This window comes from Mytilus californianus, unplaced genomic scaffold (assembly GCF_021869535.1).
Source record: "Mytilus californianus isolate M0D057914Y unplaced genomic scaffold, xbMytCali1.0.p SCAF_4, whole genome shotgun sequence".
NCBI classification, from domain to species: Eukaryota; Metazoa; Mollusca; class Bivalvia; order Mytilida; family Mytilidae; genus Mytilus; species Mytilus californianus.
The window spans coordinates 87,684,485-87,701,634 of NW_026262690.1; the positions used below are offsets into that span (position 1 = coordinate 87,684,485).

A 17,150-nucleotide genomic window follows, 5' to 3' on the forward strand; every position below is an offset into this window, starting at 1 on the left:
ACTTTTAAATCTTTTGCACGCTCTGTTCGTGAATTATTATTAATATTTATCTATTTGTGTATCAATTTTGCACCTGGATGGCTGTAGGCGCGATGAATACCCGTCCGCATCTCATACCTATATCATGAATTTATAAAAACCGTACCCATTATATATTATTTCTTATTTTATTCAAAAATCTTGAATTTGTCATCTGTTTTTTTTATCATTCTACATCAGAAATTCATCACGGATACAGTAAAAATGACATTTTAGGATTCGCACATTACATACACTGTAAAACACTGACAGTTAATTTGAAACCATATCCCATGTAAAACCTAGATGTACGTGCGCACCAGGCTTTTTTTCTTGATTAACCTTTACCATGTACGTCAAAGGCCAGAAGTGTTGGGTGCCAAATTGATAGACCATTTGGAGGCAAAATATTGGATTTACCTGAACATTACCTGCAAAGAAAGGCAAGTTTAACCTAACGCCGCACACATCATTCATGTTGGTTTTAACGATACTTGATATATCCAAGTATTGTTTTACCTTTAATGCATGTTAACGACACACCCCTCCCTACACACACACTAACCCCTTTTAACATACCTCTCGTAGACCCCCGAAAAGAATAAAAATTGATTATAAATTAAGTGCGTCCGAAGCAATTTTCATGTTGTATCTTCATCAGAAAGAAAGAAAAAAAAAGAATGTATGAATACCTGAATACACGAAACGCGTCATGACCAAAAGAGAACTACATCGTAAAAAGCCATTATCATTTTAGATCAACATTCATCTAAGTACAACTTAATAACGATATAATAATAGCAAAGTTAAACTGCAAAATAAGTAGAGAATAGGAGTTTTTATAGGTATTTGAAAATGAAGATTTAAGAGGTTGTACCAAGTTTTAGAACAAGAGCGTTCCAAATAATATAAATGAAAGATGTTGGATAAAAATGACATTTTTTTTTCAGAAAAAAAACATATATATAAAATACATATTCAGCTCAAAAGTCGGCATCACGTTTTTAGCATCCAACAGCATAATAGACACACTCCATTCATGCATCCACTAGGGGAAAGGGATAGCAGTTAGATAAACATTGTACACGGAAACCTGTTCAAGGTATAGAGGGCAGCACTTTTTATGTTGTCTTTTAGCTGATATTAAACTTTATCTTGGTAGTAGAAGGTTAAAGAAGTGCCAATAGGAAGTGATCTTCGACACAAAATCGTTGAAAAATTTAAGCTTTCGATTTGGTAAAAGTAATATAAAAACATACTAAGTCATTTAAAGTTAATTTGTTTCAATATGAGAGTGCAAGATGGAATGTATGATATTATTTATCAAAATATAAAATGATTAAGTTTTAAAAGGTGAGATTTAACGAGATTTAAAAATGCGCAATCCAAAAAATAGAATACAGTTCTGAAAACTTAACCCTTTTAATACCAAATTAGGATACATATCAAACATAAATCATTCAAAAATACATGTAGGTCTTAGCTCTCAATTATGTAAGATCGCTTTTTGAAGTACTGATTGTCACGGAAGCGTATTATCGCCATTCTCTTTATTTTTTTCTTCAAATTGTCGACTTTAATCTTGGAATTATCAAGATTAAAGTCCACAATAATTATGAGTAGATTGAGTATAGTATTACGGAGAAACACAATAAACTATGGGCTAGAACAAAAATATCAGTCATTTCCAAGATTAAAGTTTGAATTTCCAAGTTTAATGTTGATAATTCCAAGATTAATGTTGATAATTCCAAGATTAATGATGATAATTCCAAGATTAAAGTTGATAACTTCAAGATTAATGTTGATAATTCCAAGATTAAAGTTGGAAATTCCAAGATTAAAGTTGGAAATTCCAAGATTAAAGTTGGAAATTCCAAGATTAAAGTTGGAAATTCCAAGATAAATGTTGATAATTCCAAGATTAAAGTTGATAATTCCAAGATAAATGTTGATAATTCCAAGATTAAAGTTGATAATTCCAAGATTAAAGTTGGAAATCCTAAGATTGAAGTTGATTATTCCAAGATTTAAGTCGACAAATTGAAAATAATCACTAAAAAGGATGGCCCTACTATGCTTCCGTAGATTGTACAGGTTCTATAGTTTTTTTTTCATACAATTCTGCAGACGAGAGGCGAAAGATACCAATTATCACAAAAAAATTTCAATCTACCTGTCTGAAAAACAGTTTATCTTAAATATAATTCAAACCTACCATTTTATCACTCAATTCTGTTGAGAAAACATAAAATTTAAGTCATTTTTACTTAAGGCTTTTACTAGTGTCAATTGCAATTCTGCAACGACCTCTTCCACCACAGCCACCTTTTCTGCTACCACGACCTCTTCCACCACGGCCACCTTTTCCGTTACCACGACCGCCTCTACAAACACGTATTGAACAGCGGTATACTACTGTTGCTTTTATTTCTCTAGATATACCTCTACTAATGTGGCCATACCATATTCATCACTAAAACAATATTCTTAGTCAAAATTACGATCTTTGTCACCAGTTTGCAATTGTTTTGTCGACTCGATTCACATCTTGTATTTCTTTTACCTCTTTACTTGTATCTTCACCATACAGTTATATTTATTCAGTAAAATATACATTAGCTGAACAGAGAGGATAATAATCTGGCGAAGAAGCAACCTGTGTATTTCTATTTTTTTCAAGTTTGTATATCTGTTATATTGGGCCAGCAGGCATAAGGACCCCAGTCCTAAATCAATACAAGACTGTTAGTTGTCAGTTATAGATACTTCACTTCTCAGATCTAAGTTATCAAGAAGTTTAACGAAATACACTGCCGCTTTCATGTAGGTAAATTGATGCTGTTGAAGCGATATATTCAAAGACCTTGTTAGCGGCCCTGTCCAAATTAAGTGACTCCCCAGGGCTCTCGTCAATAATGTACAATTCTCAGGTCTTAATTCATTTTTCATTAAATTAAATATTTTTCATCAGATATACCCCCACGGAAAAAAGAATTAAAAAAAAAATCATAAGTTACGTCAACATCTACATTCTCTTTCATGCAAGTTTTGTGCAGCATTTTTGTAAATACTGTGACGTCATGAAGGTTTATCAAAAGTTTCAAGTTTCTGCCGTTTACTGGGAGATCAATAGTATCGTCCATCATGAACCTAATATTTTCATCATCACCTTTACCTTCATTTAAATCATCATTATCATCATCATAATAAGCATCCTGTTCATTATATTCCTAATTGTCCTAATATGACTTATTAAAAAAAAAAACATTTACTTTGGTTGTCCTACGTTACATGTGTATCTCAATGTTTGAATTATTTATGAGATTTTATGCTAACCTGGCCCGAAGGGCCATGTGAACTTTTCCCATCACTTGGCGTCCATCTGTCGTTGTCCGTCGTTGTCCGTCGTCGCCCGTTAACTTTTACAAAAATCATCTCCTCCGAAACTACCGGGCCAAATTTAACAAAACTTGGCTACAATCATCAAAGGGTTTTTTTAGTTTTGAAATGTGTCCGATGACCCAACCTGCCGACGAACATGGCCCACATGGCAAAATATACAACATAGGGGTATAATGCAATTTTTGTCTAATATCTTGACAACCACTATAGATAGCAAAAACCTGACAGGTGCAAGAATGTTTAGAATGATGAGATCTACCTAATGACTTTTTTGACATCAAAACTGTCAGACGACTTCTTATTATCATTAAACGACAAATTTTTGCAACTTGTTTTCGTTTTTGCCTATTATCTCGAAATTTATAATAGATAGACAGAAACATAAAAATAGCAAAAATGACAAGCAAGACAAGATCTACAAATAAATCCACAAGATCAAAATCAGTTGACACCTTATTAAAGTTATTGCCCTTTAATGACGATTTTCCTAATTTTTTTTGGTCATTTTTGCAGATCAATTTGACAGCTGTTATAGACAAATACAAAATTTAATGATGATTTTCCCCATTTTTTTTTTGCCTTTTTGCATATTATCTTGAAAACCATTATAGATAGATTAAAAACTTTAAAGTGCAAAAATGATCAGCAAGACAAGTTCTACAAAAAGGTCAGCTGACCGAAACTGTTATTTGATTCCTTATTGAAGCTATTTCCCTTTAACGACGATTTTTCCCAATATTGGCATATTTTCTTTAAATCTATAATAGATAGATAAAAACTTCGAATAGCAAACATGATCAGGAAGACAAGATCTATAAATAAGCCATCATGGCTGAAATTTTCAGTCGATTCATTTTCAAAGTTATTGAATTTTAATAATAGATAGTTTTTACCATTTATTTGCGTTTTTGCCTATTACCTTGAAAACTGTAATAGTTAATAGAAACTTTAAAAGGAAAATGATCAGCTGGATAAGATCTATAAATACGTCAACATGACTGAAATTTTCAGGTAGCTCTTATTAGAGTTAATCACCTATAATGATGATTTTTACTACATTGTGGCCATTGTTGAAGATGTAGGTGAGCGACACAGCCTCTTTAGAGCCTCTAGTTATTGAGTACCGATAGTTTCTATTTAACGTATTGACAACAGAACTTGAAATAGTGTTGAGGACCTATGCATATAATTTGCTATTATGTTCATCAAATATTTAACTGATTTAAAGACGCTGGTATTTGCTCACTATGTTGTCCATTATTATTCTCCAGCGTCGATGTTTAATATATAATTGCCATTACATGCTCTTTTGCACTTAGAGTATAGCTTTGTTTTCAAAGTAAAAGGTTTCTCCATATGATAATTCGTATTATCAGAATTAAACGAACGAACAAATGACAGATATGTCGTATAAATGTAAACCTCGACTACAGAATATATTAGGTTGGGTACATTTACTGATTGGCTTGCAGTTCCTTGATTAGGGTTTAACCGGTATATATAGCAAAATATAGTTATTGAATGATTGTTTATTTTGTATACTCTTTCAGAAATGATACAGGATGAGTTTAACTTTAGAAACACCCAATGCAATCTTGCTTTGTTTAATAATAATAAGAGTGTTTAGGCTTTATATAAAAATACACATGAAACTTTCAAAAGGTATTGTTTTTGAAGAAAAAACTATTGTTTTTCGAAACCTTTTTGGTACTCTGATGTTTTCAAAAGTACCCTTTAATGTAATTACATTTATCTCTTCACTTTTTGTATTTATTTCGGATTCCTATTTGTCAGCGTGTATCGTCGAACGCGCTCGTGGTACATTAAAAGTAGGATTATATTAAATTTCATGCAGTCTGCTTACGATTTTCAGAGAACTATTTTGAAATTGAGTGAACATATTTTCCAATAAAACAGCTATCTATCGGAGACCAACTGAGGTATATGTAAGCAACTATTTGGCATCGTACGGCCTTACACATGTATCAGATGTTAGTAAGTAAGCTACAAAAAAACGGCCTCGACATTACAAAATGTATTTTACACTTAAAACGAGAAAAAACGGATGGCCAGTTTAATGTAAAAAGAAAACAAAAGAGGGTTAAACAAAATATGATACAGCAGCAGTATTATGCGTGAAGTTAGTGGATCCCATAAACAGAATTAAATGAAGTAATCAGGTTCAATCAGACTATTGTGTATTGCGTCTCTGAGGTTGCTCATATTCCTACTGACAGTGTTATGTTCAATAGAACATTAGCAAGAGGGAAAACAAATTTCAAGAGAGCATCATGTCGACTGTTTAGGAAAAGTTTAAGAAGATACTCAAGGCAAAAAAAAGGACAAATAGTCTGCAATAGTCTGCATGTGCAAAATATTTCACTTCAACCAAAATTTGGTTCATGAAAATGTTGTAAAATATAGACATAAAGGGACAAAAGTACTTAAGTACGTCGCCGTAGTTCTGCTAGTATAACAGGTAATTTCTACAGATGAGACATATTAAACAGAAACAGTGCGGTATATATTTAGTGACCATATACTTTTCTGATTTTTTTTGTCAATTCATATTCACCAAATACTCTTTTATTAATAATGTATTCTACTTAAACGCCATGATACTTTAATTTATCTATCATGTAATTACTTTGATCATGTTGATAATGCGTTTCATCAGTAAGAGGCATATTAAGTATAAAGGATAATCCTTAAACATCAAAGGAAATATAAGTAACGTATTTCTTGTGATATTTTCAAGAGATCATTAACACAAATTAAATAATGTTTCTAATTTCATACCTTTGTAAGTTATTTTTTACTCATCTTAAAGTTTTTCCACAAGAATCATTCAAAGTCAGAAGACCCGTAGCTTATAAAGTTGAAAGTCAGTTTACGGAAAAATGTTTGCTTTTTATAGGATTAATTTGTTCCATACTACTGGCAGGAGTAAAATCAACCAGTACCAGAGATGATTTGGTAGAAACTCCTGTGGTCGATAATCAAAATGTCCCTTTGCTTGCAATGTTTGACATGACGAAAGTAAACAAACGCATCCTGGAATATATCTCAGACACTTTCGAAATGAAAATGTCAAATTTGGTTAAAATGAAATTAGAAGAGGTGTTGCTGTCATTAAAAACAGATGAGGATGTGAATCAATACATTGAAAGTATGAAAGGAAATTTAACGCTGAACATTAAAAAGGAAATTAAAGACTATTTTGATGATATGAAACAGAATTCCACCGATGCTATTTCGAAAGGTAACTGCATTGATTATATTCTTATAAAAGGTAATTGCTTTAGCACCTATCATTCATTTCTTTTTGGGACATTGTTTTGTTTTTTTCTCTGGACAAATATTCTTTTTTACTTTATTATACAATTTTAAATGGTTGCAACTATTTTAAAGATCACTTTTAAGACAATGTTTGTTTTCAATAAATTACGAATCACATAATCTTAAAAAAAAAACCATTATAATCCAAATTGTACGCTTGAAAAATAAGGTGATTTTTTAAAATATCTTTAAAATCACAATAAATATCAAAACCTAAAAACATATGATATTTAAGGTTACAGGTACGTAATTTTGCGATTTTATAGGCCTCCTTTGAAATTAAACAAGCATCTATAACCAGCAGAACTGCGTATGAATACTTTTGATAACTAAGTTTCCTTTTTAACCTTTGAGTAAGAACAAACGGACCATCGTTTTTGAAAACATAATGTGCTTGTATTTCATAATACTTGCAATTTAAAAATAATAATATAACACACAAAATTTCCTGTTTTGTTAAAAGTATTTACATTTTGATATGTATTGATATTCATCGCCAATATCAATTGTGTTACAAATAATACAAAGTTTAATAACTATATTAGTCCATATAACCTGTTTGATATGGAACTTCTGATTTGTGGTTCTTAATCTATACAAGCCAATAGGTAGTTTGTTTATCCCAAGAATTTCAAAATAATCTTCTTTCTAAAAAAAAACTTTTAAAAGTTTTTAAAGTGCTTTTGGTGAATTTTCAAGCAAAGAATGTCTGACTTGTACAAACTGGTCTTTAATCTTTATACGATTGGATGTTGTTTTATGACTAAATTAAAGTAAGAAATAATCAAAATGAAAGCAATCACCTGAATGTTTCATTAGCAAATAAATTGTATGCATCCTAAAAAATTTTCAATACTTGTATTTTTCTGAAATCTGTTTTGTTTTTTTGTCTGAACTAGATTCATTTTTCTTTTATTTATTTACATTAGTGGACAAACACCTTTAAAGCTGCTGTTCATTAATATTGATTAACTTCTTTAACACAATTTTGTATGGTCTCTTGGATATCGTTTATGTTTCTCGTTTTCATAGACCATTCGAAGTATTTGACGTCTTACTTATGTGAGTCAATCCCAATGAGATATAACAAAGATCCAATCAAAACAGTAATACATGTGATCATGTGTATATACGCGTGCAGTATAGTCTTTTGTTATACAACACCTCCTTATAAATATCCACTCTTCTGTATGCAGCAATGGTCCCATTTATTCCACAAAGAATTGCATTTAAAGTACCATAATTTGCTCAAGACTGATATATTTACCAAGTAGTATATATACCAAATAAATATATATGAATAAACATAGATAATTTTAGACAAATACGCATTCAGGAAGTTTGGCGCAAATGAAGTTCGTATTCTGGCGCAATTGATACATTATAAAAAAATATTTGGCAAAAATGATACATCTAAAAAATAAAATTTGGCGCAAAAAGACCACAACCTCTCGTGCAATCATTAATTCAATTTAATATTGTAAAAACAAACACCAATTAAATTTGTGTATTTAAGGACATTTAACATAATAAAAGGACTATCCACGGTTCTCCAACATTTGAAAAAACGCAACTCACATTTATCCAACAATTTTCAAACAATAGATGGGCTTGGAGTTTATATTGCAATTAAAAGTGTTGTTTTTAGGAAGGTAAAGTGAGACTGGAAAATAATGTATAATATAATTTTCATAACATACGTTTTAATACAACATGTAAAATAATTAATAAGTTCAGAAAAATTAAGAAAATAAATAAGAATTTAGTATAATAATTCTAATACTGTTAAACTTCGCATTGTAATTAAAAATAAAAATGTATATGACAACTTCTAGTAGGTTTTAATATAACAATTTTTTAGTAATAATAAAAAATAAAAGTATCATTAACCGCACCTTTAGCTAAACTCTGTCTTCTTATTTCATACGGTGGATCACACATTTCAGTATGAGAAATATTTCAAAGAAGCAGATGTCATTGAGCTACTACATGTTCGTAATGTCTGAGTTTGAATATTATCTAAACAGTTTTGAGTTGTAAAAAAGATGAATTATATTTCACAACCGCAATCAATTTTTCATCCAATCAAAGATAAATAAATTTTTCTGTTTTAATAGCTGATATGCGCCCCATCTGGTTCCTGAGAGTAATTTCATACAATTTATAACTTTTATGCACTTTGTTTGTAAATTTTGAATATGCTTATCAAAGTTAAGTTCCGGTGAAAAGTTAATCTCAAATGTTTTTATTTCTTTAACTCGTCTTTAGTCTACTACACCATAAAAATGTGCAGACATACGACCACTTTTCAACTTATCAAGATCAAATCTAAAAATTTGTTTATTAATTAAACATGTCAAACTTCGTGTGCTTAATTTACAGATTTTATTTTTTTTTTGTATTACACTAAAAATGTGCCTACAATTTAAAGCATTTTTCCTGTACGTTCGTCCTAGATTTTGTAGTGTCCATAAATGCTATCATTGTCGATAATTTTATACGATTGGTAAATAGTTTCGTTGTAAATCACTGGTTTGCATATAAGTGCTTTTTTATGAAATGTATATTTTTTTTCTATTTTGACCTTTTAATTATTAATCCGTCAGATCATTCAAAAGTTAATATGTTTAAAATGTGCTGGATTTACTGTAACTTCATTTACAGGTAGATTTCATTAATCCCAATTGCCAAAACAAAAAAGCACGTTGCTCCAACAAGAATTTGTTTACCTGTATTCAAAAATATAATTGTTAGAGAAACGTTGAACACACCTAATATAATAATGTAGGACAATCAGAATTTTTCATAGTGGGACAATCAGAATTTTTGATGTGGGACAATCAGAACTCTAAAATTTAAAAAAAGGGGGAAAATCGAGGATAAACCCTTTACATATTTATGCAATATAAAATAAAAAAATACTTCCATTTCATTTTTATAGATATATAGATTCAAACCATATGTACAATTTCGTGTCGCAGTACAAAAGAGCTGTTTTTAATTAATTTAAGTAAAATGGAGACGACTTTGACATTCATCGTAATTCTTCAATTTTTTTTGTCACCAAACATTTTTTCTTATTTATGTCTTTACTGAACTACTATGAACCTGTGACAGTTAACTATTTATTTAGATTCTTCAGCGCATATTTATCGGGACTGCTCCGACTTAGACAGAAAACATTTGAGAAGTGGAGTGTACAAAATCTCCCCGGAGGGTAGAGCTGGATTTAACGTGTACTGTGATATGGAGACGGACGGAGGAGGATGGACGGTAAGACTTTCTCTACTTGACAGCTTATTTTATATGTGGACATATTTTTCACGTTTAAATGCAGTTCAGTTATTTGCATTTTAACTATTTTCAACTAATTTGACTATCTAATATTATTCGTAAGGTGACAAATCATTATAGAACCCTCCTTAAAGGGGCACTAGCTACGAGATATATAAAATATCTAATATATGATTTTTTTTTGTTCAATCATTAATGAAAGTGAAATAGTGAAATAATTATTCGCTTTTAGCCGCCAGTATGGTTCAATTTTGTCAAAATAAGCTAAGAAACATTGATGATGAATTATTCACTTGCACGTGAATAATTCGACCTCATTGAATCCGTATTCATGTGAACTTCAATTTAACCCCTTAGCTAGAGATGGATAACACGTGAATTGTATATGTAAAGTTATTTAAAGGAAAAGAATGTCAACATTGAAAGTGAAACAAAGGTAAATCATTTGATTGACTGATCCGATCCACAAAAAAAATCATTCTTGTACAGGTAAAAACGATGATAAACATATATTTTTAATCTATAATATGAAATTAAACAGACCTTAAAAAATCCAATAGCACGAGTTCGCTTAATCTATTTATATCTTTATTTATGTTTACATCGCTTATATGGTCATCGGATGACTTTGAAGGTCAACTCGATAGTTAATTAGATGGCGTCTAGACTAAAATACACACGAAACGAACTTACGTGTTATCATGCCCATGTCCTGTTAGCTGTTTATTTTAGACTTTTAATAGTTTGGATAAATGGTTTACATTGTTATAAATCAAATATGATAACTTGAGTCAAATCGGTGAACATGAATTTGACAGCTAGTGCCCCTTTAGAGTATTGTGTAGTGTTTTGTAGACAATTGATTTTCTTTTCATCGAATTTTTTTTACAACGGTATTGTCTATTTTTCGTCGACTTATTATTTTGATTGTTTCCTTGGTATGTTCCGCATTTTTTTGTATAGATAATAAAAAAATGTGTCTGTTCCGTATCAGTACATTCAGTTATGTATGGAACAATGATATTTAATTTCGATTGAAAGGCGATGCTTAGTATACAAATATGCTACAGCTAATACAGGACATACAGCCAAACACTCGAAAAAACACCGGCAACAAAAAGCGCACCGAGTTAATACCTTTTAAGACAGAATGCTAAAATACTAAAAATACCAAATATCCTACCATAAGCACAAAATATCTAAAGTCTATGATAAATGACGACGTTCCTATACTGGCAACCAGTCGATTATGTTTCGGTTCTAGCAAAATTTTAATTCGATGTGCAAAAAACATTCGTTTTAAGATATCATTACCAATATATTCGAATTCTATCTCACATATGTATTTCGGGCTTTTAATATCTATCAATAAAGTAAACATACTATTCTAAGGACTGAAACATTTTAATCTTTGTTTAGCAATTTCTGGTTTCAAATAATCATGGCTCTTATCACACATCCTCTGTTTCAATTTATAGAATAAGAAAGTTTAACTAAAACTAGGTTTACATATTAGTCAGCCAAACTGACATGAATAAAACTCATCAAAGATACCAACCAGGCTTATAATTTTGTACGCCAGACGTCTTGAAAAAAAACTGATCATTGACGCTCGAATAAAAACAAATTAAAAGCCAAGCTACTATCATTGTTATTACTTTTCGGTTTAGATCGATTTCAGCTTCAGTGCTCCTATATCTTTTATTTAATTCTTAACTTTGAAATCTTCAGTTCTGAAATTTGTGAATGTATCATGTGTTATACTAACTTAGGAGACCCGGTTTTTGTGTTGTAACTATAAGTTTGATTAAATTATTCAGTCTAACTTTGTATCTTAAAGCTAGCATGGATAGTGTAGTTTGTTATAATCACTTTTGATTATGTAATATGGAATATCTGGTGAATAGTTTGGAATGGAAAATGTTCTTCTAATGTCCTTCTTTGCATCTTAGTAACTATTTCTGTTTCATATTTGGGGGCAATCCCCCACCATCTAGCTAGACTGATTTTAACAGTGCTCGAAAGTAGTGCTATAATAATTCATAGCTGCAAGTAATTTGTTTGAGACCAATTTATCAACCATCTAAGTGATTATACGTTTCTCAATTCGTAATGAAGGGTCAACGACGAAGTAGCGACTACTTAAAGAACAAAAACAAAAAATCTTGTGTTACAGCGTGGGACTCATTAAATTAGTACATACTAGAAGCTGAATACCCCACAATATACTAAATATTTCGTTAATCAACTCCTAGTCATTGATCAAATTATTTTGTGTTTTTCTTTGGTATTTGACGTTTTATTATCTTCAGCAGTTAAATGCAATAGTCGCCGAGATTAGTCTCATATTGTGATATATCTCTATTAATGCACAAATGCATATGTGACATGTTGTTCTTATAAGCTTCTCCAATTTAAATCATATAGCAATTGTCATACTACCAGGTACAAACATTTTATGTTTCATACATGTATATTTCTTGTTCATATAAATTAGTTTTAACATTTCATAACTTAGGTTTTTCAGCGCAGACAAGATGGTAAAGTAGATTTCTATCGCGGATGGACAGAATATGTAAAAGGATTTGGTGATGTCAAAACAGAATTTTGGTTAGGTCAGTAATTAGATCAATTTATGTCAAGGTAAAAATATCAGAACAACTTTTTCAGACTTGCTTACTAAAGACTATATCGAAAATTTACTTCGTATTGTTAACTTTTTAACAGAACAGATAAGTACATAAACTTGTAGGTGACATCAGTTGAAAGTTAAAAATCGATGAAAATATGAAATGATGGATTGATTTTTTTTTAATTCCATTGGCAAATATCACATGCATTTAAGGACGGGAACATGTCAATGGGATATGAGTATGAACCCTGCTTTGTACTAGATCGACACGATGAGTCGAATTTTAACGTGTTAGTTAGCAAATTATCAGGAAGACCATCGAAGTAAACTACCACTAAACTAGCTGTTGTATCGAATTAAGATTCTATAACACAAAGTGAAACTTTTTTTTTATTTTGAATGATTTTCCATGCATGTGTTGTTTATTGACGGATTTTGTGCCTAGTTTAAAAACAAGAAATAGCATATTGTAAAAATTGATGTAGCGTGCGTAAACTGTTTCATTGGAGTAAGAACCGGAATTGAGTCTAATCATGAACTCTAATACACGCCACTACTAGTATTCAATTTTTTTTTTTAGATTGAATGCAGTTATACGACTGCAAGATTATTTATACCCAAAATTAACAACAAATTTACGATTATAAGCTTTGAATGAACCAACAAAATATCTACATTTAAATCATTTTCGACTTAACGCAGATTTAAGATGTGTTTATATCATGTATTTCTTGTTTTGATCTTCCACGAAGTCTAGATTTGAATTTAGGGGAGAACAATATTTGAAAATATTATCTATACTAATATTATATTTTCTTTTACTGTGATTTATTTTTAAAGGAAATGATAAATTAAATGACTTAACTTCCAAAGGAAATTATGAACTCAGGGTAGATCTGGTGGATTTAATGGTGACAAGGCATATGCCAAATATTCTACCTTCAACATCGGAGACCAATCAACCAACTATAGATTGACCGTGAATGGTAACATGTACAATGGAACCGCAGGTAATATTTATATTTTTCAAAGATTGTGGGACAATGAACTTAAATAATTCTTATTGTTTAGGTTTGTTTATTGTTTGTGTTATTTATAAGTGGGATCTCATTTCAACAACTACTGAGTCAGTAAAGGACACACTTATACAGATATGGGATTAATAGGGTAACAGGTTGAAATTGCATTGAATTTACAATTGTTTCAAATAAAACCGGTGTTTTGCGATTTTGTCTATGTAAACAAGTTATGCTTTATTCACAGCATTCGGAACATTAGTTGCATTTATGTACTAAAACTTATGAAACAGATATACATGTAAAAAATCATAAATCAGAACAATTAAAATAGCTAAGAACTTCGTTTTTGTGACTGCACTTAAACAAGATTTTGGTTATATAACCGGCTTACATCTATTTCGTCAACCTGTCCAAAACACAGATTTATATTACTGTAACCTCAGAAATTATTGCGAGGTTTTTATTAATGCGAATAATGCGATTGAGTGCGTATCGCAATAATAAGAGCTCGCATTCTGATATCAGATATATAGAACTGTATGTAGATTTTCCAGCAATTGCAATAATTAATCTCGCATTTTTGTCGTTTCCCCAAAAATCGCAATTATAAATGCACGCAATAATTTCTGAATTTACAGTATTACAAAATACTTATTTTACATAATATTCATATAATTTCACATTTTCTAATTGTCCTTAGAGAATTTCAGAAAATATAAAAAGAAATAATTTTTCGCAATTTTAGGTGATAAGTTTACTACTTTTCAGTTTAAAAATCTAATATAAAATGAGTGTAATTATTTTCGTTTTTTTGATATTCCACATTATAGTAGAATCTCCAGTTAAAATTGCTATGAAATTTTTCCAGGATCGTTATTCTTACAAATTCGGTTACCCGGAGCAAAACACAAACTCGGTCTGTAAGTCCACATTTTAAAAGTATACCATAATGTTCGAAAATCAGAGCAATTTCAGACATAAAGAAAAAAGTAATGACAACTGTTTGATTTCAGAATGACGGAATGACGGACACTATATGCACCGACCAATTAGGTGCGTGGTCATAAACATATTATAATGTATACTTATAGTTAATTCTATTTACCACTTCTTACATATAATTAATACTTTTAAAAAGCTATTTTTGAATCAATGTGTCGAAACATCAATAACAAATGCCAATTTATAAATCAAACTGAAGTTCAATGCTGGCTCAGTTACCATAACAAACGGGCTTTCTCGACGAAAGATAAAGATAATGACGGGAATAATCGCAAGAATTGTGCAGAAGGTTCCAAAGGAGCTTGGTGGTACCACAACTGTCATTATTCTAATCTAAACGGACTGTTTCTGGGAAATAAAAAGGACCACCTAAAAGGCGTGCGTTGGTATTTTTGGAAAAGAGATCAATCAATAAAGACCACATCGATGATGATACGTAGGATATGACCGAAAAAAAAGACAGCTTTCATTTTGAAAAAATAAAATCATTACGCCGATTAACTTCTTTGGTGAGTTGTGTTTTGTTTGTTGATGGTGTTCACTTTAATAAATGCACACATGTTGTAAAACGTAATTTATATCGCTTTAAAGGTCAATATTTCTGCTGGTGGACTGTAAGTCGACAAAGGTATCGCTAACTCAGTAGCTTGTACTTCGGTACTTGCATGAAAATACGGATATTGTTTAGATGAATTATGTTGTTATAAAATTTTACATATAATTTTAAATAAAGAAATATATCTCCTTAAAACAAAGCTCTGATTCCTTTCACGGATTTGTCTATACTATATGCCCTTTTTGGTTTGATAAGCTATTAAACGTTTGTATAAGTTTTAGTTTTTTCAAATACTTTGGCCTCGCGTATCACTGAAGAGATATTTATTGTCGAAATGTGCACATGGTGCAGTAAAATTGGAACTGCTTATATTAATTTTTATTGAAGGCTTTCTAAACATGATTATGAGCATACCTGATAGAGGTTATTTATGTAACACAATATGTGCGCACGGAACCATTTTTTTAAATAATTTTGATATCAATAACACGCGTTCCAAAGAGAGAAAAAAATATAAAAAAATATTTATTACAATGATCAATAAATATTTTGGATAACAAAAATACTTAATCAGTATCCGATGCCTTATGTCAAATAATGACCGCAGCATTGTATCAACTGTTTAAATTCCTGACGAACAAGGAAACTAGTAATCTATGTAGGAATCGGGCTAGACAGAAGGTACAGATAAGCATAATTTTGAGTTGGCATATGCATTATTCATAACCTGCCTCGCTTAAGGATGTACGCTGATCTTATTTTTTTACTTTCTATCAGATATTCGGAATCCTCTGGTTTGTCCATGTAGTGCCATTAAAAAATTTGCCCACTATCTGGTTTTCTTTTCATAATTCTATGACAAATACTTTTTTATACGCCCGTCAATTTTTGACGGGACGTATTACGGTATACAAATGTCCGGTGTCCGTCCGTCTGTCTGTCCGTCTGTCCGTCCGTCTGTCCGTCTGTCCGTCTGTCTGTCCGGCGTAAACATATCGCACCGTAACTTGAGAATGACTTATCCAAATTTCATGAAACTTAACATAGTTGTTTCTTATGATGGTCAAACGATCTGCATACTTTTTGGTGAAAATAAGATTAAAACTTTTTGAGTTACGGGACTTAGTAACTAAAACAGGTGTGTGTTTTTTTTCACATGTCGCGCCGTATCTCAAAAACAATTCATGATTATTGCTTAAAACTTTACACACGTCTTAGTTATATAAATCTTAAGATCTGTATACTTTTTGGTGATGATTCAAAATTTTATTTTAGAGATATTGAGTATTTTTTTAAAAAAGGGGGAGGGTTTTTCACATGTCGCGCCGTATCTCAAAAACAGTTTATGATTATTGCTTAAAACTTTACACACTTCTTAGTTATATTAACCTTAAGATCTGTATACTTTTTGGTGATGACTCAAAATTTAATTTTTGAGTTATTGAGTATTTTGTAAAATAAGGGGAGGGGTTTTTCACATGTCGCGCCGTATCTCAAAAACGATTTATGATTATTGCTTAAAATTTTACACACTTCTTAGTTATATTAATCTAAAGATCTGTATACTTTTTGGTTTTGATTTAAAAAAATTTTTTAAAGATATTGAATTTTTTGTAAAAAAAAGGGGGTTTTCGCATCTCACGCCGTATGTCAGAAACTATTTATGCTTATTGCATAAAAATTCACAAACAAGACGACGGGCGTATCATGTGCTCATGGCGCAGCTGTTTATTCTATATTAGTTAAAAAAAGGATTTTTGAATTTTTGGGGAAAATTCTTGTTATTTTTCACAGTTTTTAATTGAAAAAAAGGTTGCAATAATAAAGGTATGAAAAGTCTAGGGAGAATCATTTGCCGCCAATGGCATATATCTTAAAAACAAGA

General features: G+C 30.8%; 1 protein-coding gene across 5 annotated transcripts in view; it reads left to right on the forward strand.

Moving 5' to 3' along the window:
• LOC127738844 (ficolin-2-like) overlaps positions 1 to 15,214 on the forward strand; it is a 34,616-nt gene extending 19,402 nt beyond the window's left edge. The window contains exons 1-4 of one of the 5 annotated variants that reach the window (XM_052250248.1): positions 6,274 to 6,685; positions 9,896 to 10,035; positions 12,575 to 12,671; positions 13,529 to 13,718. In XM_052250248.1, coding sequence (XP_052106208.1) covers positions 6,445 to 6,685; positions 9,896 to 10,035; positions 12,575 to 12,671; positions 13,529 to 13,665 — 615 coding nt within the window. In that variant the 5' untranslated portion in view covers positions 6,274 to 6,444 and the 3' untranslated portion in view covers positions 13,666 to 13,718. Of the gene's footprint in view, positions 1 to 6,273; positions 6,716 to 9,895; positions 10,036 to 12,574; positions 12,672 to 13,528; positions 14,140 to 14,924 lie in introns of those variants that run through there. The other 4 variants (XM_052250247.1, XM_052250245.1, XM_052250244.1 and 1 more) reach the window with 4 other exon arrangements.
• The last annotated feature ends 1,936 nt before the right edge of the window (positions 15,215 to 17,150 follow it).